The sequence below is a fragment of the Daphnia magna genome, linkage group LG3 (genome assembly GCF_020631705.1).
Source record: "Daphnia magna isolate NIES linkage group LG3, ASM2063170v1.1, whole genome shotgun sequence".
NCBI lineage: Eukaryota > Metazoa > Arthropoda > Branchiopoda > Diplostraca > Daphniidae > Daphnia > Daphnia magna.
Genome location: NC_059184.1, coordinates 12,953,506 through 12,973,099, shown reverse-complemented (window position 1 = coordinate 12,973,099; position 19,594 = coordinate 12,953,506). Strand labels below are relative to the sequence as shown.

General features: G+C 39.8%; 1 protein-coding gene and 1 long non-coding RNA gene across 9 annotated transcripts; both read right to left on the bottom strand.

Moving 5' to 3' along the window:
* LOC116918280 lies at positions 1-2,360 on the bottom strand. Of its 7 annotated transcripts, none has more exons than XR_006644160.1 (7): positions 1,685-2,358; positions 1,476-1,584; positions 1,163-1,413; positions 941-1,101; positions 766-860; positions 368-708; positions 1-254 (listed from the first exon to the last, which is right to left on the bottom strand). It is a non-coding gene; the product is annotated as an uncharacterized LOC116918280 (long non-coding RNA). The 7 variants fall into 7 exon arrangements; XR_006644159.1 differs by having other exon boundaries at positions 1,011-1,101; XR_006644161.1 differs by having other exon boundaries at positions 368-589; positions 656-1,101; positions 1,685-2,360.
* A 1,167-nt stretch (positions 2,361-3,527) lies between these two features.
* Positions 3,528-19,035, bottom strand: LOC116918279 (diuretic hormone receptor). Of its 2 annotated transcripts, none has more exons than XM_045170576.1 (14): positions 18,729-19,035; positions 15,303-15,858; positions 12,608-12,815; positions 9,356-9,449; positions 9,202-9,295; positions 8,307-8,387; positions 7,970-8,046; positions 7,528-7,659; positions 6,297-6,482; positions 5,017-5,219; positions 4,783-4,913; positions 4,492-4,668; positions 4,225-4,303; positions 3,528-4,092 (listed from the first exon to the last, which is right to left on the bottom strand). In XM_045170576.1, exons 2-12 carry the CDS (start codon positions 15,616-15,618, stop codon positions 4,586-4,588), a joined length of 1,605 nt encoding a protein of 534 aa, XP_045026511.1. In that variant the 5' UTR covers positions 15,619-15,858; positions 18,729-19,035; the 3' UTR covers positions 3,528-4,092; positions 4,225-4,303; positions 4,492-4,585. The 2 variants fall into 2 exon arrangements, with proteins under 2 accessions (XP_045026511.1, XP_045026512.1); XM_045170577.1 differs by having other exon boundaries at positions 4,225-4,299.
* Between the last annotated feature and the right edge of the window lie 559 nt (positions 19,036-19,594).

The window sequence follows — 19,594 nt, the reverse complement described above, 5'->3', positions numbered from 1 at the left end:
TGCTGATCACAGTAGGGGCATGACCCCCTACGGGCTTATTACGAGTCAAGGGGAAACGGGGCCACAGAAAAGAAGGGAGCCCAGATATGCACTTCAATTTATACAAATTTTAATATTTTATCTTCGAGATGAATCAGCGACTAAAGGGAACGTGCAGGTAGCGTCCTTTGAAATTTCCACATGCATTTCCAGCTGTTATAGTTTCAAAATCTCGTTCAAGTATGTACCTCTTGTGATTCAGTATGATTATTAACCTATGTTGGCCAAAAGGAAACGAATCATTAATCAATATATATATATAAACGATATATTATAAACGATTGCCTGTAAATATGTATTCAATAAAATTCGTGCAATCCTTCCTTACCTCTCGTTCTGGAGAACTGATAGTATTCATTGTATTCAGCTAACGGTTTGACATGACATAGTCCGTTGCATCACCAGATCTCCTTCGATTTTAACATTCATCTTGCATGGAAATCGTGCAGTCGGCATTTGGTTATTACTTTCTTCTTTAATACATTCTGTTGATGGATGCGTTGCTGGATTGTAAGTTGCCGAACGCGGCGGAACACCTCGTGCGTTTGATCTGTTTGGATGCGAATGACTTGCTAATGCATAAAATGTCCGTTCTTTATGTCAAGGAAAATAATACCCTCTTCCGATTTGCAATTTGCAATTTTCCGATTGAAAAATTTTCAAAGTTTTCTTTGAAAAATTTAAGATTACTACAACTTTTTTTGAAGCACAAAGTTATTAAATTACGTGAGCAATGACGTCGAGGAAGTGAACATCATTCCGATTGATGCACCGGACGGCGAAGAAACTCTAACCAAAACGCGACCATTTTTCTAATACCTCTGCAAACAAGACAAAAAAATGCATTTCAATTAGTTGTAATTATGGGTTTACAGGCAGAAAAAAACGAAAGAGCTAGAACTTGAGCTTTGGCCTGAGATGGTTCAAAACATTCAACTTCATTTTAAGAGCTCTGCATCAGAATAACACACCGGGGAGGTCTGATGTCGCAAACAGAGAGCCATTTTCGTCGACAGACACATGATCTCTTTCACAGTTAGACATGTGATCTAAACCTGCTGACTAATGAAGCAAAGAAGCAACATAATTCTATATATTTTAAAAAATGCCATTTTTGTTATACCTGTTTGACATTGTAAAAGTGATACCAATTTACAACACAGTCATGCCCACTGTGAATATCATCTATCACCCATGGCTCTGTGGATGGGTGTCTGCCTGGGAAGCTGAAGATTGTGGAATCAATCTTCACTTGTGAAAACAATTGATCCAAAGTAATAGGTCCTGCGTTGTTTCATTTTACCAGTTTACCATTTGTTTTACAAAACTTGCAGCGAGAAAAAAAAGGTATTGACCTCCAACTTAAGGTTTTTCCTGCAAACATAAGAATACCAAAAAAGTCACTTTATTAACATGGCTGCAGATTTGTCAAATACCTTAAACATCTTTGTGGGAGGAGGTTGGAAGTCTTTTATTCTTTTGTTGCGCTTTAGCATTTTGTTCAATCTTCTTGCACTCATTATGTAATTCCCCGAAATCTAATTCCTGAAAAGTTTAAAAAATTTATGAAAAATATGCACATATCAAATAAGTATATAATGTCTACACAGACTAAATAATATTAGTAAAATGAAAAGAAAAAAACCTTGAACTTTATTTCTGTCTTGATGCTTCCAGCTGTTTTGAATACTGTGTATCCATTTGAATTCATTTTTCTTTTACGGAGGCTAGCCACTGACAGACTTTAATCTCTCTTTTCCCCATAGCTGCCCAAACAGTTTGGAGATCTGTTCACAGTATGGTGGTTTCCCCATTTTTCATACAAATTATTTTACAGTCTTCAGTTTTCTTCTTTTAGTAGCTCTAGCTCAGCTACATCCACTAACTTGGCTATCACATTACTGTTGCTATTGGTATTTGATTCTGTAGCACCTTTTTTAATAAAACATTCCATGATTCTTCTGTAACATCAAGATTATTGACACACAGACTGATATCCATTGTCAATTCTTCAAATGTGGGCGTAAGACGAACTGTTTACAAAACCTTTCCCCTTCCAATCAACAGACCATATCATTGATAAGGTAGGTAGTTAGGTATATGTTGAACGTGCGACTAGAGCGGCTGCTTTAGTATACGGGGCAATCCCTTGCACACTGCTTTTTTTCCTTTTTTCTTGATTCAGCTTGAGTTTGCAGTACTTCACCGTCTCAAAGACGAGAGAAGACTCGTATAATTAGTAAATTTTCATAAAAACACGTTACAGGTACATACAAACTCTTTCTCTCATAGCTGTCACCCATGGTTACTAGGGTTACTTGGCGTAGAACAGTTTTTTTTCAAGCCATCTAGCGACGAACAAAAGCCTAAAATTGGATTTCATGAGAAATATCGTAAAAATCAGCATCGTTGGTGTACACATGAGCCCATCTAGACACAATCCCTATCGGGAAATTTAGTTTACATATTTAACCTGAAATTCGATGAAACTTAACCTGCTTTAGCCGAAATCAAAAGCTGATTTCGAATTAAATTTCAGTTTTCCTGTCGCTGGAGCGGTCTTTGAATTATACAGAATCAACCTAGTTTTATCGCAAACCCTTTTCATGTGAATAACTCAAAAACTATAAATCCCAAGTCAGAAAGATCTCAATTTTCGACATGATCTCTAAATTTCTAATACAAAGCATGTAGACTTATAGCAATATGTAGGTGTTTGTTTTTTTTTTAAGTGGAAAAACTCGGGATTATTTTAAAAACTTACTGGGCTAGATTTACACTAGATGGCGATGTAGGATCTCTATCGTTGTGGGTTGTTTCTGGGTTGTTTCTTGTTTGTTGGTTCAAACTTCACCTCAGTTGAAACGTTTGCCATGACATAAGTAAACGAAAATTTTTTCGTGGCAATAGGCAAATCTTGGGTAGGTAACCGCTTTAAAAACGAAGTTAATTATCGTGATCCTCGTTCAATTTCAAACAGAAATCACGGGATATTGTCAAAATTGAGCGCTGATTCCAGAATAGGTATTAATTTTCTTGTTAGTTTTAAAGTTTTTGAATAAAACGTTATCAAAGGTTGCGCAATTGAGAATTGCGAGCAATCTTCCTAGTTTGCTTGAAATTTAAGAAAATTTCGAAGGCTTATCGCGCAGCCATTTTGCAAGCGAGGTTTGAAGCTACTCATCCACACTTCGTTGCGACGAAAATATAGTTTGAATGGGGCATCGTAACCGGCGTTATAGTATGGAGCATACTGATCGACTAGTTGTTTGCTGTCCTCCTCGGACAGGGAAGTGAAAAGGTTGATGTGCTCCTATTTGGTGACGCGGTCGTTGGAAAAACCTCCATAATAGTAATTCAAATTCAAAAAGTTTGCGATACGACCACTTTCAAAAACCACTTAATTAACGTGAAAAAAAATATTATAACCAACCCTCGAGCGTTCAATGATTTTTCTTGCCCAAGAAACTAAATGAAAAGTTTCCAAACACACGTCACACATTATTTATTGAGTCGATTACACATTTATGAATTTAGTTATCGCTGAAAAATGGTTCAGTTAACGGTTGGAAGTGTCGTACATCTAGAACATCTTAATTTCCAATTTTAGCAGAAAATCTAACATCAACAGTTAGGAAAACAGAAAGCTATTTTGCGCCTAATTATGTAGACTAGTCAAGAATTTGACAATAGGAAAACTTGACGTACGGACTATAGACATACGGTTCATATTAAGGTACCAGTATGGAACGAGAGACGTCGGGTAATAGCGCCTTTAAGGGTTATCAACTGAAGGCAGGATCACGCTTCCACATCAGAAGATTTGCATCATTCCATCAGTTTTAGCACACCGACGAGATTTGGTGATCGCTGAGAATCGCCAACACAGAGAAAACATCCAAAAAGCAAAGGCCATGACGAATACGTGAATAATATTTACATTTAAAGTAGTAACAATCGTATAGCAGCATATTATTTTGTTTCGGTTTTTGTATGAGCGTATACTTCCGGAATTCCAATACTGAATCGTTGGCAGGTGAATGTCGGTTCTTTCTAAAAATCAATAAGACATTTGCTCATCATCATTTGCTAACACTTGAATGAAAATATTTGGACCTGCTGGAAAACTTTAATTTTGTTGGGGGGAGGAAGCAAAAATAAAATCAAAATGAGATTTATTCTTACCTATCCTCTAAGGTCCAGAGTTCTATGTAAACGCGAATATAATACACTGGCGGTTATTGTCAAATGTTCACAATCCTAACTAGTGGAAAAAAAAAGTCATTAAACATTTTTTTAAAATATTCCCATCCTGATGTTCAACATTTTATTAAACCGAGCACAAGATTGTAATCGTTGGATGACGCAAAAGAGGTAAACAAAGATTACGTCTAAATGGTGCACGCCCCATTTGTTCCCCAATATCGCGAGTATTATGTAAGATGAACTTACATGAGTACCGGTATCCGTTGATGTGAGCAAACATGTACATAAAAAGTAGTTATTCCTCCCCATGACCACTAGCTATCCGCCCAACAGCTGATGGCTAACAAACCGAATTTCTGGATTTATTCACTTTGCTGGGTAGGTAAAGTTCGACTTGTTCTCGCATGTCCAAGTTGCCTTCAACTGTTCGCCAGGATAGAAAATGTCAGGGATATATCATCATGTAAAATTTGAACAGAAGAATCACTTACGATGCCTTTGCACGACTCTACCTCAAACGTAATAATGAAAACTTACCGCTACTGCTGCTCGGTCCGAAATTGCTCAGATGAATGACCGAACTGGGAGTGTAGGCAGTAACCATCGTCACGTCACTGAACGCAGAATCACGCTTGTTCTGATTGCATTCTTGAAAGCTGCTATACAACCTACCACACAAAAGAGATTTTGATTGACCGTAACACGTGGCTCTCTTTCCGATATGTATAATCATAATTTTGAATTACTTTCAATGGAAGTGGATTTGTTTACCTGGTGCTCTCGGATGTAGCTCGAAATCCATCCTTAGCATTGCGTTTGTTACTTAATCCTGTTCCACACCTATTATCTCGGCTGCTGAGACTTTGGGAATGATCAAGCCAACGACTAGTGGTTCTCCATCTGTTCCAGTGGTGTCTCAACGAGTTGCGTACTTCCGTGTTGAGAAAGCAGAAGAACAGAGTGACCAAGAATCCCTGTATCAAAAAACACATTAATGCAATTGTAATTGCAATGCAAAATATTTTCATTGGAGACTACGTATATACAGGAGCATCAACATTGGCAGAACAGGGTATCGATCATTCACAAAACACGGTAGAGGCGCATTAAGTTGATGATTTAAAAATACATTACTAAATTGCGTTCAAGTAGACTAGCTTCTGTGAAGATGAAACCTACACTCGTACCAATTTACCCCTGAACTTCCGGCTGACCTGTCTCAAAGCATTGCAGTTGACGGAGAATAACGCAGTAATAAAACCTATGGGTCATATTACGAAGCGGCAAAGCAGAGACTTGGTGAACTAATAAAAAAAAAGAGGGGAGTTGAAGAGTTGCCAGAATTACAGAGACCGGCAAGAGATCATTTGTTGAGAGGACTGCTTCAAACAACCTGGCGTCGATGCCAAACTACTATCCGGTCTCTTCCGCCCAATCCATTCTATTGCTGCAGTACATTTCCAGTTGGGCTACTGTATATTTATGATGGGGCAACAATGGCTCAGACGCAGGGTTCATCACAAGCCGTTTCTACCTTGTTCCATTCAGTTCCGAATGCCCAACAAAGAAGAGTGTCTGCGAGGGAAACAAACAGAAAACGACATAACACAACGTCAATTCCTTACATTTTTCTTCAGAAAAGCCTACACGAAATATACGATAATGATGACAGTGCAGGGGAAGAGCCGCTCGAGAACCTTGTAAAATGGTTATTGGCTACGTCAGCCTCTACAGCAAAGGCAGCCTTCTACTATCTCGCTTTTGTGCAGAGAAGAGCTCTAAATTTCAAAGCTAATTGTCTTCGTTCTCTTCAAATTTTCTGTTGTACTTCACGCCATACGACTCTCGACTGAATAGCGTCATATAGAGCCTGCCTTTGAATTTTAATTGCGTTTTACTGATGACTAATTGGACTTCTCTTTTGGCCATTAAAATTCTGAGAACTTGATGCAACTCGATCTGTACGTACAATTTGTTATGTCGAATAGATTAGTAGAAACGCGTCACCTGTGAAAACTACTGGAATTAAATGATAAATGTTTCAATCGAACCTGAGTAGAAAGAAGAACAGCTCGAATGTGTGAGAAGTAAATGGCGATGAGACCTTCGGTCGGTCCGGCGATGACCAGGACGTAGGTTAGTCCTAGGAGCGGAATCAACACCAAAAGGGCCTTGCTGCCTTTGCGGTATTGTTGCGTTTCGGCTGAATTAGCAGAGCGCAGTTTCGTTATCAAAACCTAGAACATTGTCAATAACACGAAAATAATGAAGGAAAAAGAAAACGTTAAATAAGTATTAATCATCCTTTTAAAAGAAAGAACAAACAAAAAATAACCACATCGTCCGCAACATCAATCTTTCTCTCGTCTGTCTTTAACTTAAACACCGATTTCTTGCTGAAAGCGCAAGAGATAAACGATGCAACAGCGGGACCGTATTGTACTAGACGTTCCGACTATGCATCTGAACTTGACTGGCAGCTTCCTTCATAGAATAGCAAGCAAAGCTACTCAATCCACGTTCGGGCATCTAGCCGTAGCGAAAACATGGACCATCACCATTGATCATTGTTCATTTACGCGTGTGAGTTCTGTGCGCAGAGAGATCCACTTTCGTCTGGGTACGATCAAAACCCTAGTGATTGATGTTGTTTCTCCATCAGCCGATTACACTGTCCGTTTGCCCACACTCTTGTTTTCAAAAGGCATTGCTTCTACCGGACAATCGAGAAAAGTACGCGAGCGTGAACTTGAATTAAACGATAGTGTGGAATGTTGATGGTTAGCAGGCCCCCAGTAAAAATCTAAGTCGTTTCAACGGCATTGTCTGCCCAAGAACATTCCCCCCTTCTCCGACACGTGGTAAATGTTCAAAGAAAAATGGCAGGTTAGGTTGCCAAAAACAGTTAACGTCAAATCTTTTAGGTCATGTTTTGGTAAGGCAAATTACCAATGAAAATTAAACGACTGTGTCAAGTAGATTGGATTGGGAAAATAAAAGTGAAAGTAAAGACGATATGATCAATGGTCAGCGGGTAATCATGTGTTGGAACTATTGGATATCAAACGTATAACAGCGGCAGCCTGAATGCGACAGATCTGCAGTAGACGTGCAAATGCAATACATGCGTAGCTGCATGGTCGGATAAAATACGCTTGAAGGTATTCAATCGTGTTATTAATGAGAAACGTGCAAACCAAAAACTTCCTCCACAGTTTCGTTGATACTTGGGTGGGGAAAAGCAGATTTTGTCATGAAGGACAAGCTAAAAATGTGACTCACCCACATGATCTTGACAAGAAAGAGAATGTTGACGAAGAGAACAGCAATAGCCGGCGTCATGTAGATCCAGTCGTAGCTGTTGGCTGCCATCCACGGACAGCTGGCCAAGAACGATTCCAGGTCCAGCTTCTGCTGTAAAAATGAAGAAAAGAACACGGTCAACGACGTCAACATTTAGAAGGAAATCAACTAGTCAAGTTGGCAACGGATCCCGACCAATAGAACATCAAAGGCCTTCATCGGCTGTAATTGCTGAGCTATTAAATGTCTCTTCAAGCTCGTACGTGTAAACAGATCCTTTCTAGGTACGTAGTTCATTTGCTAAGAGAGATGTGAGACAGACATAATATGCAATCAGCTGTAGACTAATGAACTTTTCGACAAGTACGTAACGTTTTGTTTACAATTAAGGGGGGTGAAAGACAAAGGTGAAAGGACTCACGTGGCCTTCGGTGGACGTGTAAGTGAACCAGTTGGCTTTGACGACGGCCCAAACGATGACCACCGGTAGCGGAATCCCTGCCAAACGATCATCAGAATACAACAACAAGAACAAAAAAAGATAATTTGAAATAAAACCATTTTCTCTGCACACAAATGATACGTTTAAGTTGATTCAGTACAACGCCAACGTTATGCAGCCGTCAGGAAAGAGACCCACATTGGTAAGCAAGTAACACAATTCGATTAGAGAGAAGAAAAGGATGGGAATTGGTTCAATAAAGAAATATTAAAAAGGAAGAAAAGAAAACAATAAACTGAATAAAAATGTATCTTACCCCAACCAATAAGAGCGTAGATGCGTAATCGTATCTTGTCGGCAGAGAACGTCTCCACGACGAGCATGTAGAGGTAAAAACCTATTGTGACAGGATCAAGATATCAACATTTTGCGAGAACGTTTTCTCGTTTGTTACAGAAGCGAGACTGCCACAAGAATGTCATCATGTCCGGTGAAACATGTGGCAAAAATGAAAAGGCTGGAGAAGGGGGCTGAATGACAATTGCCACGCACTCGGAGAACGGGGATAGAATTTATCATTGCATTTTTATGTATACAGTTTCTTTTGTTTCATTTTCTTTCTCTATTCGTTTGATTGCCCTTTCCCCGTAGTTTGTGGTCCTCCGTTCTAGCAATCGATTCTTAGAAGTAAATGAGCCCGTTTTCTCAGGGGAAGAGAGGAAGAGCTCAGAACTTGTTTATATACACCTCCGAACAAAGATCCGTAGAGCGCAATAGTCCCGCGAATGAACGACTTAAGAATACCATCGCACAATGTCCCTCAAATGCCCCAGATTTCATGAATATTTCTGCTAGAGAAGGGTGAGAGAAGATCCGACATTCATCGGGACAACATGGAACGTAGGCACGTACATCAACCAAGTTACTAAAGCTGCTCTAATGTCTTTCATCTCCGACGGCGTGCGATCGATGCTAAATGCGACACCATATCCACATCGTCATATACTCCAGGGTCTATTCCACATGTCGCCTTTCTATGAGCTTTTCACGTTAACAGTTTGAGAAAGCGTGAAAGCCCCCGTCTTTAGGTCGGAAATGAAGTAAAGGAAATTGAATTTGGACGCCCCGCCGACGATTGAAATGATTTTTCTCGCGTTGCCATGGGACAAAGTCTTCCAGCTTTGAATAGGAACAAACTTTGCGTGCCTTACCTTCGACAAACATCCAAAAGAAGTTGGTCAGGTGGAAGTAGTGCAGAAAAATGACGATGATGCACGATCCTTTGTTGGTCTCGCCACGGTACAACTGCGACGATAGAATTAATGTAATAAACATCAACTGAACGATAGACACGAAAACGTATACCTGCAGAGTAGCCGTGACGATCCAGAGAAGGTCTGCCATGATGTACGTGATGAGTAAATGAGTGTGGATCGTATTGCGCAGGCAGCGTAGATCCCTAAAATCATAAATGTTGAAAAAAGAAAATACATATTGTATTTGTGAACGACATAATCTGTTCCAGCAACCCTCCATCATTTTCCAATTTATCATGAAAAATGCCTTGTAAATCAGTTGCGTGACTGTTTGACGTCCTCGTGTAAAATTGATGGAACTAGATCGTTCACGAGATTCAAACTGTTCGTGTTTGTCATTGTCAGAGCAGTTTGCTAACTCGTTCACAAATATTTACAATTAAAGGATCTATGATACGTTGTCATATACATCTGGGGGCCCATGTGATGGAATTCTCACGCTTGCTCTTTCCCTGTTACTGTCCATGACATCAATTAATCAGAAATCAGTTGAAGTGATGAATGATAAACGTGTGCAGTACACGCTAATAATTTAGTCGAGCATATCATGTATTATAATAGGCATCTGGCTCATTTCATGTCAAGAAAGGCTAGAAAGAGAAGGAGTTGAATACGCTCTGTTGAAATTATGGAACTTCTTTCTGAATAACAAATTTGGAAATAGAAGAAGAGGGTCATTAGTTTTCCTAATGAAGCGAAAGAGGGCCAACCTCTTTTACGTCCTACACCCAAAAACGAAAGAACTGGAGACGTTTCTCTCTTTCGTCACGTCTTCCAATCAGTTTGATAAATTTTTCCATGACGTTGCAGCCCATTCGGGAAGGCGGCACGAGCCGACTATGTAAATCAATGTTGAATGACCAGATTTACACGTGTAATTTGATCAAAACAAGAAAAATAAAAAAAATAAACACGATTTGAAAAAGATAAAAGATAATCTATTGAGCTCAAAGTAAAGCCCCGTTGATTTTCTACCGCAAATGATTTGTTTACAACATTCACGTCAAAAAGAGCTTAATGATTTTAAAACCTATAAAGAACGTTTAATGGTGCAAAAACCAGGAAAACGCAAAATAAAAAGTAAATCGAAAATAATGGGGAATAGAAACTACATGCTTACAGCAATCGGCCGCTGAATTATGCATCAGACTTCTAAAACCTTTGACACTAATAGGATCGCATCGTGATGCAAATCTATCGGTAACACAGTCACATTAATAACGAGATGGAATCGATCCAGCTCCGCCAGCACGTACCGCATTCGCATGGGGGAAAAAATGGCAGTCGATGAATAAGATGAAGAATAAAGCTAATTATTTGTCAATGATTGCCGCGCTGAATCATTTGTCTAGCCATCGACGTGCGACAACTACTCGTATTTCTGTACAGCACGTCCTTTAGTTTCATCCATGTCGAGCACGTTCCTATTTCCTCCCGCAATACCTCTGGTTTAGCTTTTCCCGCTGTTCTTAACGGCTGACATATGGTCTACATAGTATAATATTTCCCTTCGCAATCGAGAGAAATGTTATAGGAAATACTTTAATAAAAAGGGCAAACCAATGATGTCAACCTCTTTGGTCCTTTTGCTGCGCGCAAACCATTAAAGAGGAAACGATAAACGGGTTACAGAAAAGAGAAACTATACCATCTTGACGTGGGTATAATACATAAATATTATACTGTTGAGGTAGCAATATTCTGGAAAAAAGACAAACGGATGAAAGTCGTTTCTTTTATTTTATTTATAGTATAGTCGATGGGAAACACGGAACGACACGGTCATCATTTCTCGGTCGTTTGCGTTCGTCGTACGTGCCGTTTTCTCTCTGGATTCGTCCTCCATCACGGTCTTCTTTTAATGTCTCGTTAAATTTAAAATCCGAATCTCGTTCCATTAGCCAATATTTAAAAGAAAAACTACCGTCTCAAATTTCGCCCCTTTTTTTTTTGTGTCGTTAAATGATATCGCCAAACAGTCGAGAGAAAAAAGCAGTCAGAGTAGATAAACAAGAAACTGGAAGACATTGAATCAGCACCTTTTACGGCAACAAAACAAGCCAAACAATTGGTCAGCGGCAAAGCAAGTAATATCGGATAACTTCGACCGAATAAAAGAAGACGAGTGGCAGAAAGAGAAATGTCGTATCTCCATCACAGTCAGAAAAGGGTTTGTAAAACACAAATAGATTGACATTCACGGTTGAATTTGTAGGCAGATCACTGAAATAATGACGACGATGGCAACTCTTTGGAGGACTGTTTTTTTTTAGTGGCTACTCGTTTTTCAGTCAGCAAAACATGGCCGAGCAGCCATTGAGGTGGACGTTATAACCTTATCCGGCAAATCTGATTTGCCGGCCAAAATAATAATGAAATTAACTTGCGAAAATTCGTGTAACAGCGAAATTTCTTTGTTTGGCCAGATTGCGGTTCCCGGCACAAGAAAAAATGAATAGCTCAACATTGGACGGTCATCGTGAATGACGTTGACAAGCGTACGGTCTGCATGAATCAATCAGTCCTATAGAACTTTTATGGCTTTCAATATCGTCGATAAAAGCAAACACGAAACAAGTCACCATATCGATTAAAGCGTGGACTAACTTCCGGACTATTAAAAGCCGATGAGAAAGAAAAACATTTCAATTTCTTCTTAAACATTGCGAGTGTCTGTGAAAGAAAAGGTCAACTTTGATATGCATTCCCATTTTATCCCGACATATCCTAGCACAACGATATGCTCCTACATATACGTGAAACCGGAATAATATCTGCCGACGTCATTCCCATTATTCCCCAGGCTTTTGGAAACAGAACAGATGTCCATTCATTTAATGCTATTTGTGCAGTAGGATAAAGCGTTTCTGCAGAACATAACCCCTTGCCCAGCAGCAAAACACATCCCTTGTAAGTTTGCGCCAACGTCAGCCTTTTCATACACGCCAATTATGACGAATGTTATAGGCAAAAGGTCGATCTTCTTGCTAGTTCCCAACAACAACGCAAAAGGTGTGAGACCGGAAAAGGGCAGAAGCGAAAAATAAAAGAAAACGCAAACCAAAAACGCTTGTAAACGAGATTCGTTTTCCCTTTCTAAATGGACAAAGAACCTGATTCTCGGCACGTGTCTGCTGAAGGCGGAATCGAAATTCCGAGCGGATCGTGTAACACGTCCACCCAATTTTAACAAAAATAAAAAAAACCCAACAGGAGAACCACATAATGAACAGCAGTGCTGCCCAGCCATATAACAAAAAGGCTACCTAAATAGATATCGAATAACAAATCAACAACTAACTTGTTGTGAATAAAGATCCAGATGGCGAGCGTGAGGGCCACGATGGAGACGGTGTAACCAGTGAAGTAGATGGTGGTCGTGTCCTCGCTGATGCCGACGCCGTATTCGGGAGTTGCACCTCCGAAATCGGTCGACAACGGGACGCACGATCGGTAGTTGCTGTAATTCGCCCACATCCCGTTCGGTTGGCAGACTCTCGTCGCATTATCTGAAGGCGCAAATCAACGAGAACCAAGTTCAAGAATCAAGTCATGTAAAATGATATGGAACACGCATTTGAAGAGCAAAGTTTTAATTTAGCATGCACTAATTGTCAGTCATCGCATTCACGAATTTAAAGAGATCCTTCCCTTTTCTATAATTCTGTAAGACTCGTGAGTTCTAAAGTTCTGTTTTAAATCCCCGTACTGAGCAGCAACATTTGAATTACGAGTAAATGGCAAGAAAGAGAATAGTGTCTTTAATTAGTTCCGTTCTCATGAGTCAAGTTGACTAATTAATTCGTTGGAGCAACTCAATCATCCATGAAACGTAATTTTTCTATGAAGCAGAGAGAGTAACTGCAATCCGACCTCATACGGAAGCAAAAGGATGAAACGCCGATGAACTCCACGTTCGAATACCCCACGATCGATAAACGAACGCCCAGCATCGAACCTCGTACGCGAAATCTTAAGCTAAACTAAATTTTTTGTGTGTGATCTTCTTAAAATGTTGCACTCCTTCTATTTGATCCCCCCAGTGACTTTTCTTGAATAATCTATGAGCTCTTTCACGTACGGTCAAATGGCAAGATCCCTTTTTAGAGATCCTTTGTTGCTGCGTGGGGGAAATTTGATTCTCTGCGTTTCTCGACTCACCTATAGCGCCTTGTTCCCGCTCCCATACCTTTATACCAAAGTAGAAACTCGAAGCTACGGTCACCTAATCCTTTTTTTTCCTGCCTACGTGATCGGGACGCAATTACCAAGAGCTCTTCACGTCATGAGGCTTATTCAGCCTGCATTTATAATGGGTTACCCTAAAAAGACATAGAGTGTATAGCGAGTAAGTTCATTCGCTAAGAATAGCAACACTTTTATCAATTAAAATAAGTGCTATGATTTTACGAAGGTTGGTAGCTTCTACCCTGTAATACGCTGTCGAAAGGGAACGAGAAAAGCGTCACGTAAGCAAAATAGGACAAAACGACAGCTGGAATAGTAAAGAGTTTTACCCAAAAAAAATCTATTTTTAAAGAACATTGTCCATGTCCAAAGCCCTCAAGAAAAAGGACTAAAAGAGGACCACGGATGCAAATTTGTCTAAACGCATGGGGTCATGAGGTGGGCACCAAATTATGCCAGGACACTTTGGGTCAGCCTGGAAATAGAGCTGACAACTAGGCTAGTTATTAGTGTCACAGAGAATGGCGAAAAATGAACCAAGAGCATTGAATGAAACACAGTTGGGAGTTTTTTTTGTATAACAAATCGTAAGTAAATGGAAATATTTTTTTTTTTATTCCATCACGTAAATTCAACGATCCGCTCTGTGTCCTGCTGATGACGTGTGTTCGTACTTGAAAGTTATGCAAGTTTGTGAATTCAAAGTGCGTCACCAGCTGCGTTTAGTAACTGTCAACTTATGCCACTGGCGTCTCGCCAATCAAAGAAATTATGAATCACGAGGGGAATTTAAATGAGGGAACGCTTTACCGTCCAAATCGCGAATACCTGAACGCAGTCACTCGGAAATGGCAATAAAAAACACGCAAAGGTAGCGATGGCGAGCTTTAAAAGGGAAGAAGAATTTTCTCTTCGTGTCATCAAGTCCATTGATATAGAAATCCTTATGACGTAAAAATGTTGTGGTCATCGCATGACGTAAATATGTAACGACATTTGAGGACCTCAAAAGAAGATGACAGGCCACGCAAATAAATTTCATTTTCATTTTAATACAGGAGGTATCGCACCTTTAGAGAGCAATAGCCACTCGTAGCATTTTGAATTATAAATTATGAACTATCCCGCAATCGCCTCGGATCGTAACTTCTATAGATCAATGCGCCACACGGAATTCCAAACACCTTGTGACCAAACAACTAAAGGTCAAACTGTTTCAGTTCTGTTCTTTTACTTTTGCGTTCGGTTGCTATAGCTAGATGAGACGGACGCTTTAAAGTACTTACGAAGTACTTTCGGGGAGTTTAAAAAAAAAATCCATCTTTCTACTTGACTGATTTTCCGGGGAAACAAAGGATTTGATCTTACGAAACACGACGTGTTCATCGTTTCGTGTTACGTACATAAACAAAGAATTGGCTGGAGTTATCACGAAATTCAAAAGAAGTTCAGTCCACATCCCGCATCTTTTGTGTGTTTGTTCTATTACTATGAATTGCCATAATCCTAAGTGCTTCGTGCTCTGATTCCTTTTTGTCTCGTAATCACCCCAAAATAGAATACAAATCGTTTCTCTTTTGTTGTTGCTTTTCTCCAGAAACTAAATAATTCAGCGACGTGTCACTTACCTTGCAATCTTTCTCCCATTATTTTTCACGAACAACTTAGCCCATTCGAAAGCGACTCTTTAGTTGCATCTCCTTCTCTCTCTTTTTTTTTTAATTAGCAGTTAGATTTTCATTTCGCCTTGACGCTAATCCAGACAGATAATGAAGAAAGAAATAATAAAAGACGTTGTGGGGACTTACGTGTCGTGTCGTATTTGATGCCGTTGAGCTCGTCGACGCAAGGCAAGACGGACGTGGAGCTGGCCAAAGTAGTTGGCCAGCAACTGACACCGTCCCATGTGCTGTTGCAGAAAGCGGAGACAGTTTCAAAGCCTTCCGGTGGATAAGGTTGGCGTAAGAAGTTAAACAAACAGTCCAATTCGTTCTCGTTGGTGATGTTGAGGGCCATTAGCTCTTCCAAACCCACCATGTCGTCCAGCATAATTTTATCGGTTCCATAACCGGCGTCGTCCGCCATGTCCGACATTTGCTCCGACCAGACGTTTTCAGAAGTCATTGGAATAGAACTAGTCGATTTCAATCTCTTCCAGTCCCGACAGTAGCCGACGTCCAATAAAGTAGAATCGAATTGGTGTTCAGCGATCACGAATATCCTCTTCTGATTATCCCATGTGGCGTGCAGCTCTGGAATTCCATCCGCAAAACGCAGAAAAGCATCGATGCGGGCAAACTTGTGCCATCCTCTTCTGATGGACTCCGTTGCTCGTCTCCATACACGTTTACCTGCCAGCCACACCTATAGAAATAGATCAATTCATTATAGTAATGTAGAGCACATTAGATGACACAGTTAAAACTAATTTCAATTCTTGTCACGAAATGTTTGTTTGAGACATTTTTGTTAAAGGGGATTCTTCGATCAGGAGAAATGGCATTCAAAAAAAGGCAGATAAAAACAGAAGCCTAGCAATGTCGATTTTTCAATGTTACGATGTTTTCAGATCGTTTCCTACTGACAGCGGGACAAAACCTTACACAAAGAGGGCTACAGATAAGAGGGCATTACCTTTTCCATTTCTCTTGTTCTTTCTTTGTTTACCATTTAGTCATCAAGATCAAAACAGGCAACACGGTGGACTATCCCGATAGTCGAACCGAAATAGATGGAGCAGAAAATAACTTTGGCAAACGAACATAAATATTTCTCTTACTATACACCGGAGGGAAAAATATTCACGCAACGATTTGGCCGTACTTCAAATCTCTCACCTATACCGGTCTCTGGATTTCTCTTTTTGCAGTCGTGTAAAGTCATTTACAAGTTGAAAACAGGAAGGAGTGAAAGGGAATTAAGTGGTGGCCAACTGCGGCGACGACCGAAATAAACAAATTTATGTAGTTATTCATTTCTTTTTTAATGCTCCTAAATTTGAAATGGTTGATGTAAACGACAGATGCAAATCAGTTACATTTGGCTGTAGATGGACAACGTTTCAAGGCCATGACGTTTTCAATGCCAATCCAAGTAATCGATATGCACAATTCTGGACTAACTGAGGGACTATTGTGAGTCACTACAACCATTCGCCGTTTCTAGGAATGCATTGCGATGAGTTAAAGAAAACAATCAAACGATATAGAACACACAAAACCTAAACGCGCGATCCACGTACGTTAGAATTAAATTGAGAAGAAGCTGCATCGAATATGGAAAGCGCACGAACTGGTTATGGATCTATTGATCAGATAAACATAATAAACAAAAGATGGTCGTCTTCCAAAGAGGAAGGAAGTGGAAGAGCGTGAACGCATATAGCAAAACAAGTTCAAATGAGTTCCACGTGTCCTCTGGCAGAGCTGCCGGAAATCGATCAACTCGGCTGCCATCGAAGGCTCTGTCATTGACTGAACGGCGTTAACGTGCAATGACGGAGCACTTCCTACTTGCATTTGTTTTACCACCTCCTTCCCCTTTTGTTGAGCCTGTATTTATTGTATTGCATCTACCACTAAAGCCACTAAGGATCCTTAGCTACACTGTCTATTGGCAATCATCTATTGACGACCAAGCCAAATCGTTTAATCGAATCAGATTATTAGAATGGAATAAACAAAAAAAGATAGTTAGCTATACCGAAAATAATGAAAGAAAGTAACCACGCAAACAGAGCCGGAGTGACACAACAATCATGCTAAACAGCTGTAAAGGAAATCGCTTTCTGCGACGGGGATGGCGGTTTACTCGGTTTCTTTTCTCGGTACAATTGACTTCTCCTTGGCTTAAGATGAAAGATGGATCGCTATCAGAGATTGAAAACCAAAAGTTGCAAAAAAGTAAACACTGAAATATGAAAACGCAAGAAAACGGAGTTGGTGCCATTTTGTTTTGTATGCATATGTTATGTCTGGCCAACGACCAAAAAACAATGAACCATCCCTTTTTCAGCATCTACACGTTCGAGTTCGGATATGGACCTTTTAAGATCTTGCGCGTGCACAACTTGAACTTCCTTTATTCAATTCAATAAAGCCTCACACAATTTGTGTTGATGCTCTCTCAAACTATTCATCCGTTCTTAATTTATACTTGGCCATTAGTCGTTTAGAATTATCTCGCAACTGGAAGATTTCTATTTGCCAGACTAGGTTAAAAAGATGATGGAAAACAAAAAAAAAAGACGAGTGCACACTTGACACGTCGCAGAGCACATAACACAAGCAAACACCAAGAGCACTTTTTTTTTTCCATCATTAGATATTTTATAATGAGCGAAGGCATCATCCACTCTGGATATCGGTAAGGTCGTAATTTAGAGGTAGGATAGACCCACGGATGAAACAGTACGCGCAACCTACTGCAAAGATCATATTTTCCTCGTTATTTTGGTAAATGATTACTTTTACTTCCCTTTGTCACCTGTAATAATTCTTTTTTTAAATTTCTTTCTAAGAAGAAAAATGATTGATTGATAACGCTTGAGTTTGTCAATTTCATCTTCAGCCATAATGGCCAAATATTTATTCGTTTGATTCGAATACCTACCTGTTCTGCGCAGTTGATTAATACTAGATGAAAAACTATACAAGAACGACCGGATTCGACGGTAATCAAAGTCCAAAAATCAACAAGAAGGTAATTAACGTACCTGCTTTGTAGCATTAATAATTCACTCCTATCCTCTGGCCATAATCGCGAATTGCACAACACAAGCTAAAGATGTCTAATTAGTTAGTACAATTTCAAATTTCATATTAACTACGTCGTAAACCATTTATATTTACCTAAATTTCTAAACGCCTTATTGAATCTAATGAAGTGGGTTGAATTGAATCGATGTGATGAAACAAAAAGCATTGAAAAACGGTTTGCCAATCTACTGAATCCAATTCAATAGCACGTTCCTTCTACATAAAAGATTCGTTCGAGTCAATCCCGTATCAAATCAAGACTTCGAGTTCAATCCTGCTGTAGTCTGCAAGGAAACTGGGAACCAATTAAGACAAGATCCAATCTCTGCTTCCGGCCGTAGATCCCACCAGATATTGCAACTATTGTCCCTAACTGGACCGTGCAATTCTGTCATTCCAGTTTTTCTCACTCTCTAAACGACCTTAAATTGTATTTCTTAAAATACCCTTCAAAATACTACGTTAATCACCACTCACCTCAAGAAACAAGAAGAATTGACGGTTGACACTATCACGCCCACAGGGATGATCTTGTAGATCAAGAGCAATCCAGTTTACGACCGTTCTATTTGAAAAATTGTTCAATTTCTTTCCTTCCCCCCGGCCACAGGAAAGCAATAACGTGTTCAATCACACCGAAATTGTTTGGCACACACAGAAAAGTGTGGATCTGAAAACGTGGGAACACCAACGAGCTCTACGTTCAACTAGGAATGGCCAAATAGCAGACGAAATCTCGACGGTGAGTCGCTGACTGAGGCGTCCACCCTACTGACTTAACTGTTAGACATACCCGGCTATAGTGTCGCGCTCTTTCTGCCGAGCGTGCGCACTCCCTCAAGCGTCTCCCTCTGTCGACGTCGTCCAAGGATCCATGGAAATTTGCAATTTTATTCAACTTTGCTGAATTTTTTGTACCTTCACATTTTTTGTGTTTAAAAAGGAAAAAATGTCAACTTTTTCCTCCGCAGTTGTTATCGATGCCTCGTTTTATTCTTGTCCATTATTTAATGCCGCAATTTTTTTATTTGCTGGCAATCAAAGGCAAATTGCGTATAGAGAATGAGAATCTTTTTTTTCACGCGACACACAATTCCTGTACGCAATTTTGGCCTTCTTCCCATCGCATTCGTAGAGGCACCCTTTCTTTCTTATTGTCTTGTTCCATACCTTTTTGTGTTCATTTTGATGTGGTCTACACAGCCAAAATAAAAACCCAGCTAGGATTTACTTTTGGCCTACACAAAAGCTGCAATCATAGAGAGGACACCAAATGGCCGAATCAATTTCGAACGATTTATTGCGTTTCTTGTTTCTTTCGTATATACCTCGTAGATAATGGC